This window comes from Prunus dulcis, chromosome 3 (assembly GCF_902201215.1).
Source record: "Prunus dulcis chromosome 3, ALMONDv2, whole genome shotgun sequence".
Lineage (NCBI taxonomy): Eukaryota > Viridiplantae > Streptophyta > Magnoliopsida > Rosales > Rosaceae > Prunus > Prunus dulcis.
The window spans coordinates 15,186,671-15,204,179 of record NC_047652.1 but is presented as its reverse complement, the minus strand read 5'-3'; the positions used below and the strand labels follow the sequence as shown (position 1 = coordinate 15,204,179).

At 36.9% G+C, this 17,509-nt stretch overlaps 3 protein-coding genes across 3 annotated transcripts; 2 read left to right on the top strand and 1 right to left on the bottom strand.

Annotated features, from left to right (window-relative positions):
- Positions 1-755: 755 nt before the first annotated feature.
- Positions 756-5,729, top strand: LOC117623473. The gene is made up of 10 exons (XM_034354466.1): positions 756-1,414; positions 1,557-1,694; positions 2,177-2,365; positions 3,574-3,711; positions 3,800-3,921; positions 4,072-4,204; positions 4,337-4,466; positions 4,590-4,669; positions 4,779-4,913; positions 5,046-5,729. The coding sequence occupies exons 1-10, from the start codon at positions 917-919 to the stop codon at positions 5,277-5,279; spliced, it is 1,797 nt and encodes a 598-aa protein (XP_034210357.1). The 5' UTR covers positions 756-916; the 3' UTR covers positions 5,280-5,729.
- A 1,464-nt stretch (positions 5,730-7,193) lies between these two features.
- On the top strand, positions 7,194-8,219 carry LOC117623474 (protein RSI-1-like). The gene is made up of 3 exons (XM_034354467.1): positions 7,194-7,404; positions 7,625-7,649; positions 7,755-8,219. The coding sequence occupies exons 1-3, from the start codon at positions 7,327-7,329 to the stop codon at positions 7,934-7,936; spliced, it is 285 nt and encodes a 94-aa protein (XP_034210358.1). The 5' UTR covers positions 7,194-7,326; the 3' UTR covers positions 7,937-8,219.
- Positions 8,220-13,652: 5,433 nt separating this feature from the next.
- LOC117621836 (zinc finger MYM-type protein 1-like) lies at positions 13,653-16,239 on the bottom strand. Its single transcript, XM_034352380.1, has 2 exons — positions 13,896-16,239; positions 13,653-13,744 (listed from the first exon to the last, which is right to left on the bottom strand). Exons 1-2 carry the CDS (start codon positions 16,237-16,239, stop codon positions 13,653-13,655), a joined length of 2,436 nt encoding a protein of 811 aa, XP_034208271.1.
- Positions 16,240-17,509: the final 1,270 nt, after the last annotated feature.

Genomic DNA, 17,509 nt, shown 5'->3' with positions numbered 1-17,509 from the left:
AAGATAGCAAACAAAAAAAAAAAACCCATAATTTCGAAAGCAAAAAAATCCAAATTGGATACAATTGGAACACACATCTAGAATATAAGAACGGAAAACAACATTTTAGATAAAGAAATTGTCGGATAAAAGGCCATTGGATAAATAAGTGAACCTAAAAACTAAATCTATTGTACAAAACACAATTGGATTAATTCGATTTTAATCTGTTTTGAACACTCTAAAATTAACATCCAATCCAATTAAAATTGGATTTGGCACACTCCTATTGGGCTTAATGTAAGATGGCTGAAACTTGTGCATTGCATTTTCTTTTGGAAATTATTTTTACTCATCACTTTAACCCAATGTGTATTATCATTTTTTTCAACACGTGTTTATGTGCCTAATTATAGTTAACTTTTTACTTTGTATTTGTGGAATTATGGTTATGTTCATAGACACGTGTCAAGTGTGAGAATGATGATGATAATACACCTTGGGTTAAAATGATGATCAAATTTTTTTTTTTCTTTTCGAATATTGCACTTTTCAAAATGCATCAAATTAACACTTTAATTAGAGAGATATATATAAAATATTTTTTGTGTTAAGACATTCAATAATTTTAGGAGATAAAGATCATTGATGATGCCACTGTAATCCTAAAACAACTCTTATACGAAACGCATAATGGCATTTACGTTACATGGCGAGTGAAATAAGGCCAAACCCGTCAACACAATAAATAAAAATAAAACCCACGTGTCCTTTGACACCGAGTCCCTTTCTTGTCCTTTCTCCTTCGAAAACCCGACTTCGTTTCCTCCCTGTGTGGTCTCGACGAGTCGACAGTACTTCTTAACTCTCTCTGTCAAGAGTTTCGCAGCAGAGAGAGAGAGAGAGATAGAGAGAGAGAGAGAGCAATTGCTGAAGCATGGACGAGAATTCAGCACTAATCGAATCAATTCTCAGAGAGCAAGAGGAGGAGGAGGCAGAAAGATATGGTAAGAAGGTGAACAATGAGCGGACCCAAAACGGCGATGCTTATGGCTGGCAAACGGTGTCATATCAGAAGCGAAACCGAAAGGCCTTGTCCAAGACACTTCCGGCGGACTCCAACGGTGATATCCACATCGGAGCTTCCTCCGCCTCCGAGGTGTTCCGGCCGATCGAGCTGCATTCCGAGGAGCGCCGTCGGAAAGCTCTGGAGGCTCAGGCGGCCGCCGCTTCCGGAGATTCCGCCGGCGGCGGATCGAAGCGGGATTCCGATGACGACGATGAGGATAGCAATGCTGAGGTGTCTGGGACTGTGGAAAATGGCGAGGTGAAGAAGGTGAAGACTAAGAAGCCAAAGAAGCCGAAGGTGACTGTGGCTGAGGCGGCTACGAAGATCGACGCAGATCATCTCGGCGCTTTTCTCGCTGATATTACTGTGAGATGCTGATTGCTTTTGTTGTTTTTTCTTTTGGTAAATTGGGGATTCAATTTTGTAAAATGTTGTTATGGAAAATGGAAATGTGTCTTCTTTTTTGTTTTTCTATATTGTTTATGATTTTATTTTGGGTGTTGGATAGGCTTCGTATGAAAAGCAACAAGACATACAGCTTATGCGTTTGGCGGATTATTTCGGTCGAGCATTTGCGTCAGTCAGTTCGGCTCAATTTCCATGGTTGAAGACGTTCAAGGAATCCACTGTGGCAAAGTTGGTTGATGTGAGTTTTTGCTTGTGTTTGGTTTATGGATTCGATTTTGAATTTTTGTCACAAAAAAAGAAAAAGAATAAATGGCTTTAATAAAGCATCAAACTTTGGAGATATTGAAGAAAAGGTCTTTTTATCGTATCCTGGTGTTTATCTGCTTATTCTGTGTATTGAATTTTACATGCATGTGGGTTTTGGATACAATGTGAGGGTAGCTTCACATTATCTGGTTCATACTCTGTTCTGATTTCTAAACCCCCCCCTTTTTTTTCATATGGATATTATGGAAGCTATGTTTGAGATTAGATGCACGTCATGTCTCATGATGGATATGGTTATACCATTGGGTCTGTAGGCATATGACTTCACCTTTAATGGCTGATAATCAGTGATTTATATCTTCCTTTTTGTTTTGTTTATTTCTGGTTGGTGGAATTTATAAATATGTTTAACAGGGTCCTAATTTCTAATGACTATATTATTTGCCTAAGCAGATCCCTCTTTCTCATATATCTGAAAATGTTTACAAGACATCAGTTGACTGGATCGGCCACTGCTCTACTGAAGCACTTGGATCCTTCGTGCTGTGGTCATTGGACAGCATTCTTGCTGACCTTACAAATCATCAAGGAGCAGCCAGGGGATCCAAAAAGGTGGCCCAGCAAGCACCTTCAAAGTCTCAGGTAACTTTGGATTGTAGCATGTATCAAATTCCCATTAAAGTCTCAGGTGGTGTTAAAACTTTTTGTGCTTGTTTTCTATGCCTTGGTGGTCTCTGGCAAATTGTGTAAGGTGGATAAACTAATTACTACTATAAACAGTTTGAGCCATTGATTTTAGCATAGATGGACATTAGTTGGTACATCTTAGGAAAGACATACGATATTAAAGAAAAATGACCTAGGCCATCTTTCTTTTTGAAAACTATAGGAGATGATTTTCTCTGAACTTTTCAATCCATATTTTTGAGATATATATACCACACCACCCCTCGTAGGACTTTACCAGAATATCATGTCAAGTGAATATTTTGTAGAATTTTGCGTAATTGTATATATAGCAAAACATAGTGTGGTATTGTTAGTGCCATATGTGCTGGCATGATTGAATTTCTTTAACCCCTTGTTTCTAGAATTGATTTTATTTGAATTTGCTATTATTCTGTGTAATTACTACTATTCTTTGTTTTCTTTTCAAGTAAGTTCCTTGTTCAGTGGCTGCATCCCAGAGGAGGCTTCTATGGGCTTCAAGTATTGATGAACCTTCTTTAGTTATCATATAATCCCATTTCTATGGCTCATCCAACTTTGTTGCATATATCATCTGATGCCATGGTTGGCTGTATGTTTGTTTAGTTTTGTCAATGCTTTGATTTGGAGCATCCATCAACGTTATCATGATAGTGTTTTATGATCCTCTGAGGTTTGTTTGATAGGGCTTCCAGACCTTTGTATGTGACTACATTTCCTCCCACTTTTATCTTCCTGCACCCAGCGCCCTTAATAATTCATCATGTTCTTGTTTTCTTACTGAAAGGCTAGCAAAATTTAGTTGAACTTGAAGATGGAACATTGTATACATTTGGTATAGTTCTATCTTTCCTCTATCTTGTTTTGAAGGCTGACTCAACTTTCAATGTGGAAAATTTGATTTCTAATATTGGAAATAGTCCTAGGAAGACAAGAGTTTTTTAAAATAGCACCAATGGGATTTCAGTTCATAACGACTGCCTACTGAATTATGTATGCAACAGTAAATAGTTTTTAAAGCTCCACACCTTTCCATAAGCTTCGTTTTTTTTTTCCTTACATTACATTGGTCAAAATTCTCACAGTTTAGATTATATATCCTCAAACAGAGTGAGTAATTAGATGTAACCTTGGAACTGCAGGTTGCCATATTCGTGGTTTTAGCAATGGTGTTGCGGCGAAAACCTGATGTATTGATTAACTTACTTCCAGTGATGAAGGAAAGTCCAAAATATCAAGGCCAAGATAAGCTTCCAATCACAGTGTGGTTGATTGCACAGGTAATTATTTTTACCTAATGTTCCTAAAACAGTGGTTTGTTCTTTTCTAAAATATGAATTTTAACTAGGGAAAACTATGTTTATACAGGCTTCTCAAGGAGATCTGGTTGTGGGGTTGTACACGTGGGTTCATTTTCTCTTGCCTATATTGAGTAGCAAGTCAAGTAGTAATCCGCTGTCTAGAGACTTGATTTTGCAATCGGTGGAAAGGTTGGACACCATTTAGATTAACATAAGCTCTATTCCTTGATCTTACGTATGTACACGTCTGGCTTCCTTGTCACAGAGAGAGAACTATCTTCTTCTTTTTTTTCTTCTGGTAGTAATTCCTTTTTTTTTTTTCCGGGTGAATTATCTCAGAATTTTGTCTTCTCCGAAAGCTCGTCCTATTCTATTAAATGGTGCTGTCAGAAAGGGGGAGCACATAGTGCCACCATCGGCCCTTGATCTGTTGATGAGATCTTCTTTTCCTGCAGCTTCTGCCCGAGTTAAGGTGTGCCTCTTTTAGGAGCATTTGCAGAATTGCAAAATTTTCCATTTAAACATGCTAATCAAGCATAACCCCCACCCCTCTTACTCCCCTTAACCAAAAGATTAATATCTTAAACATTTTGGCTTTGCTAAGGCAACTGAGAGGTTTGAAGCTGTTTATCCAACCCTGAAAGAGATTTCCCTTGCTGGTTCCCCGGGTAGCAAAACAATGAGGCAGGTCACACAGCAGATATTGAAATATTCAGTTAAAGCTGTTAAAGAAGGTAAAGCCAAGCACAAAGAAACTGATTTTCCATTACAACCCTTTCAAATTGTGTTTGGAAGTAAAAACAGTATGAATTTTGGCCTATTATCTATTGGAGCTTGATGCATGGAGCATTTTGCAGGCATCCCTGATCTGTCTAAGGAAGCAAGTGACATTTTTATTTGGTGTTTGACACAAAACCCTGAATGTCATAGGCAATGGGTAAGCATTTGGATTATTGTTCTTTTACTTTTGCATATGTTCATTAAAGGCTTTGTACAAACAATTTTTTTTCATCAACTTGTCGCTTCACTGTGAATATTTGGAACAGGACATGCTTTATCTGGAGAATCTTGATGCAAGTGTTGTTGTCCTGAAAAAGCTATCTGACGAGTGGAAGAAGCATGCCAGTAAACATACTTCTCTTGACCCCTTGAGGGAGACCTTAAAGAGTTTCAGGGAAAAGGTAATCATATCCAGATATTGAAGTGATTAATTTGGTATTGTGATTTCATTTTTCATTTATTAATCTAGCCTTGCATGCCTAATTTAACTATCAACTCTACTATTATGAACTTGTTTTCCATTTTGGGTGTAGAATGATAAAGCATTGGCAGTGGGAGATGATTTTGCCCACCATTCACTTTTGAAGGATGCAGACAAATATTGCAAGCTGATTTTGGGACAATTGTCTCAAGGGCACGGATGCATGAAGAGCATGGTGCTTGTGTCTGTTGCCCTGGCTGTGGGCGCTGCTATCGTGTCACAAAACATACAACCTGAGGACCTCAAGAAACTTGCAGCCATGTTCAACTTTCCCCTAACTCTGTAAATGGAGTTACTCACCGGTATTTTACGGCATACTGTTTAAATTATGTCTGGCATAGGTCAGCTAAAAAAGGGTGGCCCATAACAGTATAGGCAGAGGATTCAGTTCAGCGTTTGACCAACTTGTAACAGGTCTCAAGTGAAAGTTAAGGTATAAGCAGCCGCGGAGCCCATGTCTGGGTTGCTATTTCACAGGGTGTTTGGCTTGTCTAGTTTTCAGTGTCAATGTGTTGAGTGAGTTATTTTCCTTTGCAAGGGACTAAGTTATAGTGGCTTGTGTTTTCGGGTTTTCTTCTTATATTTTCGCATAGTCTAATAAGTCTGTTAAAATGTGGACATGGAAAATGGTCATAAGGTGGAAATGAATGATGGAATAAGTGCTTGAAAGAAAAAGTGCGTCTTTTTATTATTAATTTTTTTAATCATTGTATTTTAACTTTTGACCCTCACCAAATCACTTTCTGGGTGACAATCTTCTCTCAAGTTCCTAGAGTTACGATTCCTTGTCTGTCCTGATTGATAATTTTGGTTTGGCAGGGTCACACATAACGTGCTGGTATGAATTTGGTATATTAGGGTCGCATGAAATAAGTTTTGTTCTTTTCATATTATTGGTGCTTAGTTTTGCCTGAATTTAAGCGGTTCCTTTCACGTTAACCAGGAACCATGTTAGCAGTTGAAGTTAGAAACCAGAATAACATTTGTTTAAATACTAGTACCAATACAAAATTAGGGTTCAAATACTAATTACAGATTAGCAGCTGAAAAGGAACCCTACAACATGTCATTAAACTACGTTTAAACTATAGTGGACCATTGATTAAAAAAAAAAAAAAAAAAAAAAAACCATACCTCGAATATTTTTTTATATACAAATGATATTTTATTTTAAATTAATTTAAACTACGACAAGGGGAATTCGAACTTGGTGCAGAGTGGTGAGTATATTCGCTCTAACTAACTTGACAAAACCCGTATATGCAGTTATGCCTTTATTCAGTATTGATTATCTTGATTTCGCCTTTGTTCTTGATCTTGATATCTTCTTTAATATACTTGATTGATTCTTCTTTCATATCACCGCTTAAATACAAGTTGTAATTAACATTTGCTTAATAATCCACTCAAAATGATGCTTACGAACGTTGCCATGTTGGGTGACGTCTCACAGAGGACCTCTTGGCACTAAAATAACAAAATATACCAATTCAGGTCACTATTTTAGTCGGTGGCTTGACTTGCATTAGATCAGAGCAACTAATCAAAAACCATTTACGCATGTTCTCTCACATGCAACATGCAAACCGTACTGCCAAAAGGACCACCTCACATGAGATTAACCAGATCTCATCTATACGTCTAACAAAAGTAAGAACAAAATATCCAAGTGGGATTATATATAATGGAGATACATAACCTAGTTTTCATTTTTATATTCATTTCTTGAGTGTCTATATATTTCTTTGATTCGAAACAAAAAAACTTGTGGGTCCGACTCCGGGAAGACGCAAACAATTTCACATTTTGTAACCCAAAAAAAAAAAAAAAAAACTTGGTTAATTTAAAAGAAATATATATTAAAAACTAATACGATCGATAATCAGAGTACATTATAATCAGAAACGAAAACACATTCCTTATAGAAAGATGCGTTGCTTGATAACACTCACGGGGTATTATTATGCAGGAAATCTGGAGTGACTATTTCTGTAGATTTGGAAAGACAAAAAAAAAAAAAGAAGAAGAAAATGAAGATTTGGATTTGACACAAAAAAGCAAAATCCAAAAATAAACCAAACAATAGACACGGCGCCTTCAACGCTCACATGAAAAGCCCACATGGACTTTTTGGTGCGCAGTTGCCCATTTCACGCCTTAAACCGCGCAATCCTCTTCTTCTATTCCTTCTCATAATCATTTTGGATTGGCCATGCCCGCACTTTCCTATAAATAAACCCACAAATCTTCATTCCTTGAAACCATAAAAATCTAATCCATCTCTCCTTCTTGTGCTCTGTGTTTACAGTACCAGTTAGTGCTCACTCAGAGAAATGGCAGGACGTCCGTACACCTCCCTTTTCCTGCTGGTTTCTCTGCTTCTTCTACTCACATTCTCTGATGTAGCTGAGGTACGTTCGTATTATATACCATCATCTATTTTCATTACCATACATTGTCCAACTTTTTGATCTCTTGGGTACCTTGCTATCGACCCTAAAAATCCAAAGTCGGTCGCTAACTCTAATCGTTGGATCAAAATTCAACCGTTCACATTCAAAGAAGTTAATGACCGTGGATATATTGTCTATTTTGTCTAAATTTGTTTTTGTTTTTGTAATTCATGAACAGGGTTACAACAAGCTTCGTCCTTCAGGTACATAAAATGAACTTATTTTACTAAAATTTCATGAAAAATCCATTATCATTATGATAAAGCATGAAACATCTAAAATCTGAAAATTGATTGCTAATTTTGTAGAGTGCAAGCCGAGATGTACTTATCGTTGCTCTGCCACATCGCACAAGAAGCCATGCATGTTCTTCTGCCAAAAATGCTGCGCCACATGCCTATGTGTTCCTCCAGGCGTTTATGGCAACAAACAAGTTTGCCCTTGCTACAACAACTGGAAGACCCAAGAAGGACGACCCAAATGCCCTTGAAAAAAAAAAATTATATGAATTATTTATAAGAAGCCTGCCATTGATTCTATATTTATGTGACAATGGTGCATGTCAGCAAGCAATTATTTGTTTTATACATTAGGACGACCCTAATGCCTATATATCTAAGACTCTAGTAACCTAATGATCTTGAGCCCACAATACTTGTGTTGTATTTTCTCTTGATTCAATTTTGAAACTTCGCTCTGAAAATTATGAAAGAAATTGGTCACAAAGCTGTGAAATTATATGCAATCATGGAGACATTACATGAGATTCTCAATCAAAGAAACTTGAATGATATCGGGAGGAGTCTCATACCACGAAGATGCATGTACCACTTAAAGTTAAAGCATAACGAGATAATCTATGAGCCGCTAAATTGAGTTCTCTAGAAACATAACCAAAAGAAAAAACATTTGAGTCTGATAACAGCACTCTTCCATCCTCATTTTTGCATTCTAATCTACACACAAAAGTATAATGGATTCATCACTTTTTGCTCACATAGATCTCAAGATTTATAAATTTCTTGTAGACTAGGCTTGGGTGGGGATCTTAAGTAAAAGCGTAATGACTGGCTGTGATGTGCGTGGCAGCCTGTCATTGCAAAAGATTATAAAATCCGAAAGAACACAAAACTGTTGTAGACCGTAAAATTTGATGCTAAGACTTCATTGTTTGGCCTTATTGATTTGCAAAATTTAAAATGATAAAAGGACTAAAATGAAAAATAAGCCAAAACACGTTTTGGTTTGGCCTTAATGATTTGATGGCTTAATTTGAATGATGCTGTTTTTTTTTCCTTTTTCCTCTCCAAGCCAAATGATTATTTGACAGTACCCTACTAAGAGTGTAACGCCTGTCAATGGCAAATTGAATCAGGTAGTGAGCTTCACTCTTGTCGGGAAAAGTCAAAAGAAAACTAGATTTTAACCTTCAGATTAACTCCTAGTGTAATAACATTTTATGTCCAACGTTAATATTAACAGAGACGAATTCAGGATTTCTAAATGAATTGGGTTGAATTTATATTACAAAAAAAATTCAACGGTATTTCTAAATGAATTGGGTTGAATTTATATTACAAAAAAAATTCAACGGTATGAGTGAATTTAATTGTTAACAAAAAATGATATACTTAGTCAAAAGGACATAATGCGTCGTAACTCTCAAAATGCATCTATTACATAAGATAGAAACTAGTAAAAAAAAAAAAAAAAATTACAACAATAAATAAATATGTAAGACAAATACCAATACAAATACCAAAAAAACAAAAACAAAAAACAAAAAAACTATTTGAGTTGCACCTTAGGAGTCCAATTTTCCTGTTTTCCTTTTCCCTGTACCTTCGTATTACCTATCTAATTTCTTGACACATGTCCCTACACTTAACTTCTAACATAACACTGTTAACCATTTTAATAAAATTAAAACAAAAATAAAAACCAATTATATAAATAGATAAATAAAAAACAAATAAATACCAACAGCCACCACAACCCCACCCAACCTGGTTAGCCAACTCACTCATCCAACTTGGTCAGCCACCCCACCTCGCCAGAGGAGAATGGTTGTTGCCGAAGAGGTTCATGCTTACACAGACATTTGAGACATTTGAGTTTATGCCTATGAATTCTCGAACTTAGAAATCTGATTAAAGCAAAGCCTGAACTTTTATTCAGATATTCATGGCTGCCTCAAAGATATCATTGTGCACAGCAATGGCGGTCGCCGATTCGACTTCTATGCCTGCACTCTCTGATTGCACCTATGCCGACTTTCCCTTCCAATTTAATCCATATTTTCATATTTTTCTCCTTTCGCTGCGACAATGGACCTTAGCTCTAATGCGAAATCAAAGCCTGAAAGTGAAGAGCCTAGAGGGTTGGGATGGATCCCGAGGCTTAACAAGCAGCTCAGAGGGTCAGGGTTGCGGCCGACGAGATGGGGTGGCCAACTAGGTTGGATGGGTGGGTGGGGGTGAGGTTGTGGTGGCTTTTGTGACAGGACCCGATCCAAATTTCGCTTTGAAATTCGAGTCGGACCTTGTGCGTGTCCGACACTTGGCGAATGTCAGGCACAAATGACCTATTTGCCCTCCTAGTTACAAACTTAATTTCAAATTAGCCTTGACTTCTACCGAAAATTCGGCAGAGTTTCCCCTGTAATTTGTTCAATCCCAAAATTTCACCTGTCATAACGAGCATGTATATTTATACAACCAACTGCCAGTATATGTAAATATATAATCCAACAGTTCAGTTCTCAATCTAGGGCAAAATATCATAGCAATTACTAAGAATTACAGAGGAGTTAATCCTTTTACAAAACAAAACTTCTATAGCAAAGGAAATGTGCGGAAGATAGAAAAACGGCCCGGTGGTGGATTTCTGTGCACGTCTACAGCCTGGGGGCGCAAAACATTCAAAAAAATGTGAGTGGACAAAAATAAAGGTCTAGAAAAATAGCATATGAACATATTAACCCCACCGTAAAAACAGTTATGCAAAAACTGGATATTTAATCTTCATTTGAATCATACTAAAATTAATGCATTCACATATTTATATACGTATATGCCAATCATAACCAAGGTCCATAAAATTCTCTTAACAGCATTGAAATCAATTTAAAACTACCACCTAGGTGTACCCCTTTAATTCCGTCAATTCCTGATATTCGTCAATTCCCCTGGCAGGTCTCGGTGAACAAAGTCAACCTGAGCCGCAAACTGGCATGATTCAGGGGACCGTAGTTAGCCTGATCCGCATTCCTGGCTCTCACGGTCCCGGCGTCCCCGAAACTCGTGAGGCAAATGTCAAGTGCACTGACAAAACTGAAGGCAAACTGGATGTCCGTGGACATCGTCATATCCAAAGGCAACATATACTGAAGGCAATCTGTTTCTGTAACTGGGTACCCAAGGTGGCTTAAGAAAATATAAGATTTCTGAAAGGTCTGATGAAAAACTGAATTTTTGATTAAATCTAGAACACTGCTGCTATTTTGTCTGATATAAATCTCAATCTCTACTTTCCATATCTTTTTAGCATTTTAACTAGGCGACATATAAATAAAGATAATTAAGTTCAACAAAACATGCTAGTAAAACCACAATCAATAAAACTTATTCAAGATCCAATAATGAAATTTATTTGCATAAAATCGTTTATAAAAGAAAAGCCCACTCACTCCTGGTCCGAGCTAGCTAGACCTCCTGAAGGTCCCTCCTGCGGGTCTGCCTGGCCCTGGGTGCCTGATTAAACCACCATGAATATTAAATTAATAAAATTGATCGGTATAAGTATTTAATTAAAACCCTGACCCCCGACTCCTAGAAGTGCGTGCACTAGCTTTAAAATCATTCTTATGCCCACTTAAGCAATTCGGATGGTTAGAACTGTCTTAAAAGACCCGAGACTCACTAAGTGATAAATTTCCATATTGGTAAATACAGAACCTCGTGGGGTCCACGACCTCCAATTACCAATCCGAGAGTTCCTATAAGTTCCTCACATTTAAATAACCATGTCCTGCAAGTCTGGTCTGAATCGGACAATCGGATTGACCACGATCGTGTAATCGCATAATTTCTAAACCCTAGCCCTAGGGTTCACGATATCGGAGTATCCTGGACTCCTATTCACAACCTGTCAAATCCTACACGATTCTGAAATTATCTAGAGTAACATATCTGAAATTGATTACGATCCAACGGATCAACAATATTGAACCCGGAAATCGCACAATAGGAAAAATCCGTTCGAGGCTCAAACGGTATCCAAATTGAGATCCGCGAATTCCTACGCGCTCGTGACAACCTAAGGATCGTATCAAGACACAGTGCCACTGCACTACCCTCGCCCACGCTCCGGCAGCGCTGGGTGTCCAAAGCGATTAAGCATCGCCGGAAAATCTCAAAACCACAGCTCCAAACTCCTACCCTAGGTATAACACCATATTTGGAATCACTTTTGTTCTTGGACCTACCTCAAAAACTGACCGGAAGTGGCCGAACACGGAGGCCGAAAACCAGCTAATTTTTCAAATTCGAAAATCCAATATCTATAATGAGAACCGATTAATTCCTACCCAACAGGCAGCTAGAACAGCTCGAGAGGTTCAAAATCCATACCTGGCTCGTTGAAAATGGTGGCTGGAGGAGGGAGATCGACGGCTGTGCAGATCGGACGATACCGACTGCTTCTTCTCCATTTTTCGACGAAATCACGGCAGCTGGAGGCGGGAGTCGGCTGGGGCTGGAAGAGGATGACGCCCCGGTCATTTTAGTACCGGCCCCGTCCACAGCCGTGGCTGGTGGCTGGAGTTTCGAAGAGGGTAAGAGAGGTGACGCGGGAGAGAGAGAGAGAGAGAGAGAGAGAGAGAGAGAGAGAGAGAGAGAGAGAGAGAGAGAGAGATCTGATTTTTATAAAATCCCATTTTGAAATAATTACAATTGTCCCCCTGAGTTTCTTGTAAACATATCTCTCTCGTTACAACTCCGATTCGAGCCTACTACGTGTCTATGAACTCATTTCGTCGTGCTCTACGCAACGGTGTCTGTAGAATTGTCAAATTTCTTTCTGGTCAAAAAGTCAACTTTTCGTTAATAAATTATTCCAAGGGCAAAATTGTCTTTCCTCACAATAAATTACTAATTAAATATGAATTTTGGGTTTGTTTTCTTTTTTTATTTAATAATTCATTTTTGTTTTTGTTTTAATTTTATTAAAATGGTTAACACTGTTATGTTAGAAGTTAAGTGTAGGGATAGGTGTCAAGAAATTAGATAGGTAACAGGAAGGGCGCAGAAAAAAGGGAAGGAGGAAAATTGGACTCCAACCCTAGAGGCTTTGGACTACATCACATTTAAAACTTGGGTGGGTTGGGCTAGGCTATGGTTATTTCTATTTAACTACATAGATTTTTTTTTTCGGTCAAGACTACATCACATATAAAAATTAAAACAAATTCTATATGGGCCCATACAGCCCAATAGCTAGTTTCGTCCTTGAACGTTAGTATACATTATCTACATCAGATTTTAAAAGTTTTTAGTAGTATTTTGCTTAATTACTCCATGGTCCCTTCGGAAGCAAAAAAAAACTTACCTATAGCGGGGATAACACTGTTTTGCTATCCTACATGTCATTGCATTATTGGCCGATGATAGCAAAAAGTGTTATTCCCATTACATGAGAGTTTCTCTCCTCCGAAAGATATCAGATTTGTCATTGGAAGTCACTTTAACGCAACTTACTTCTTAAATCGATCTTTTGTGTCTCACTTTATCTCATATAGTCAACTCTACCTAGATATATTGTTTCGAATTGAGATGATGCTCGAGTGATAATCACATAAAAGACAAAGAACCTACCTATATGATCTCATGTATGGATGTACTTCTATTAATAGATCGTTAACTAAAATTTATCAATGCTTTTTGGTTGTAAATGGTTTGCGGTCATAGGAAAGCCTCACTAGATGATAGAAAAATATTTAAAACATTAACAAGTTTGTTGTTTTTACTTTAGGTTGTGAATGTTTGATATGGTTATAAAAGAAATCAAAATTACTGATTTGTAGCCCATTCACTCTCACCCATTTGGTGCTAATTTTTCACTAAAAAAAATAGAGGTATCATAGAGGATTAAACCCTACATACTATTATGTTATTTCCATTAAATGAAGCTTGGAGTTTTTTTATATATTATTTAACGTGGGATTCCATTAAACTAAAGAGAGCAAGATACAACAACAAACAGTGGCGGATCCAGGATATTTCCTTCCAGGGGTCAATGTCTAAAAGTGAAAAAAATTTATACAAAATATACTCATAAAAATGAAACGATAATATTAGAATTCATAATTCATAGAAAAAAACCATATTACAATTGTCCACGACGAGTTTTCATATTCTGAAAACGTAGCATTATCGTTTCATTATCAATACAAGCAAACACATCTTTCTCAATATAAACAAGTAAACTATCACTCAACCATTGATCTCCCATTCGGTTGCGAAGTGGACCTTTCACAATATTCATAGCAGAAAATGCTCTCTCCACAGAAGCAGTTGCAACCGGTAAAGTTAAGGCTAATCTGATAAGCAAATAAACATAATTATATGTTCTATGCAACCCTTTCTCCACCATTTTTCTTGCAAGGCTACCAATCCCTTTCAATTGAGAAAAATCAGTCATCGTACGCATATGAGTAATATAAATCTCAAGTTGATCTTCAAGTGCCAAGAGATCTCGGGAATTAAAATCTTGAGGATAAAATTCAGCAAAACGAAGTAGCTTTTGTTTGTCAAAAGCTATGAATGAATCATCTGGACTCAAACATGTCAAACAAAGAAGTAACTCAGTATTTACCTCACTAAAGCGACGATTTAATTCCGCAAGTTGCCACTCAATGATTTGAATAAAGATGTCCACACGATAATGATGGAGGTGTGTTATTATAGGAGCTCTCCGATGTGATCTCCATTGAGCTACATATGCATCATCCATGTTTGGAACCAAGATATCATGTTTGGCACAAAAGGAAGATACTTGATCAAGCAAGGCTTCAAATGCATTCTCTCTCATGTGTTGTAGTTGGTCCTTGCAAACTTTGACTAAAGTCATTGCATTCTCAATATCTTGGTCTTTCCTCTGTAATGCTTGTGACAAGTCATTTGTGGCTCCCAATATAGATCTCATGAAAAATAGGTGAAATACAAACTCAAAAGATTGTATTTCTCTCAATGACCTATTTGCTTCACCTAGATTATCAGTGGAGCCATCCTCAATAATAAATTTGAGCACTTTCACCACAGATTTAAACATGGAAATGATACTAAGTAATGTACCATAATGTGAGTTCCAACGTGTATCACCGGGACGCTTGAGACAAGTTTCTTGATTTAAGCCTCGTCCTGTTGGAAAAGTATCTTTTTCTAGAGCTTCCGTAACATCCTTTTGTAGTTGATCTCTAAGAATGTCACGACGCTTGCACGATGCTCCAACAATATTAACCAAGCTATTGCAAGATGTGAAGAAAGTGGCAATATCAGCATTTCCCTTTGTCACGGCCACAAGAGCTAATTGAAGTTGATGTGCAAAACAATGAATATAATAGGCACAAGGATTTTCTCTCAAAATCTGTGTTTTAAGACCATTGAACTCACCCTTCATATTACTAGCTCCATCATATCCTTGTCCTCTTAGCATGGAAATGCTCAATTCCTCTCTTGCAAACAATATGTCAATAGCCTCCTTGAGTGAGTTTGATGTAGTATCCCTAACATGTTGAATGCCCACAAACCTCTCAATTACATCCCCACTTTTGTCCACATAACGAAACACCACCGCCATCTGTTCTTTTACTGACACATCACGTGATTCATCAACTAATAAAGAGAAGAATGCACCATCCATATCCTTGATGATTTTCTTAATAGTTTCAGTGGCACAAGCATTCACAAGATCTTTTTGAATTGTTGGAGCTATTAACTTGAGATTCCCGGGAGCATTTTCTAACACAACGGCCTTCACTTTCTCATCATGATCAGCAAGAAACTGTAAGAGCTCTAAATAATTCCCCTTGTTGCTTGAAGTGTCACTCTCATCATGCCCACGAAAAGGAAGACCTTGCCTCAATAAAAATCTCACACAATCAAGAGAAGCTGTCAAGCAAATACGATAATCAATACGAGCTTGCTCTGATTGCTTTATCAAAGCTGTTCGGATGTGTTGCTTTTGATTCATAAGATCCACACAATATTGTCTAGATTGATTATGAACACTTCCAACAGGTCCAACATGTTGCCTAATTTTATCTTTCTTCTTCCAATTCCTAAAACCCATCTCTGTGAAGGCGTCGCTACACCCTTGACCAATTCTGAAATTGGATTTGAAGAGATAACAATAAAGGCAAAATGCAGCATCTTTACTAATACTGTACTCCAACCAGTCAAACTCATCAAACCACTTGACATTAAAGCGTCGATCATACCCTGAAAGATCAGTTTGTGGAAATGTGTGATCCTTGGGCTGACATGGACCCTTTTGTAGATATGCTCTTCGAACTTCGTCTCTAATGTTAGGATCATAATCCAACATTTGAGGTCGAAGTCCAGGGTCTGCAATAAGATTAGCTAAGATATCTTGCAACTCACTTTCTTTCGAACTATCCACATCTCTAGAAATATCCACATCTCTAGAAATACCCATATCTCTCGAACTCGAACTACCCACATTATCCGAACTAGAAGTAGTTGATGCGAACCTTCTCTTAAAGTATCGTTCCATAACTGTATTGGTAGAAATAACCAATCAAACATCAACAATATTAAAAAGCCATAACTTATGCAAACTAAGCAAAATAAAATCCAACAACTAATCAAATTTACCAATTATTATCTAACATAAAACACTAATTTATTCAAACAAACTAACCAAAACTAGAAGCCCTTAATTTATTCAAACTAACCAAGAGATATAATCTTACATAAAAGTAAAATCCTAATTTATTCAAACTAACTAACCAAAATCAAAACCCCTAATTAATTGAAACTAACCAAGATAATCATATAATCTAACATAAAAATAAAACGATAATTTATTCAAACTAACTACCCAAAACCTCTAATTTATTCAAACTAACATAAAAGCCCTAGTTAATTCAAACTAACAAACTAAAATAAAATCTCAACAACAAACAACAACAACAACTAATCAAGAAAAACACTAACATATAAGAATCTTTACTAATTAATTAAAGCATAAAGAAAATAGGATAACATACTTTCAAACTAACTAACCAAAATCAAAATCCCTAATTAATTGAAACTAACCAAGATAATCATATAATCTAACATAAAAATAAAACCCTAATTTATTCAAACTAACTAACCAAAACCAAAACCTCTAATTTATTCAAACTAACATAAAAGCCCTAGTTTATTCAAACTAACAAAGTAAAATAAAATCTCAACAACAAAAAACAACAACTAATCAAAAAAAAAACACTAACATATAAGAATCTTTACTAATTAATTAAAGCATAAAGAAAATAGGATAACATACTCTCAAATTTGAGGGATAAATCCACCTTTGAAATCAAATTGAATTTTGGAGGCACTTATTCAATTTTTTGCTACCCAGTGACGCCACTTTACTGCCTCCACCGACTGATTTGTGAGGGGGGAGGGAAAGCCACCATTGAATTGGATTGGAGGTTGGTTGTTTTAGTTGGGGTTGGAATTTAGGTTAGAGAATTTGATATTTGAGAAGAAGAAATGGGTTTGAAACTGATGGGTTTCGGGTAGCACAGCAGCTGTGATGCTGTTTTGTTTTGTTTTTTTTTAAACCTGTGCCAAAACGACGTCGTTTTGGCCAGGTGTTATTAAAAAAAATAAAGTATAAGTGAAACGACGTCGTTTTGACGTCGAGGGCGCAAAAAAAAAAAAAACCACTTAAATGAAACGACGTCGTTTTGACGTCGAGGGCGCAAAAAAAAAAAAAACCACTTAAATGAAACGACGTCGTTTTGACGTCGACCAAACAAAAAAAAAACAAA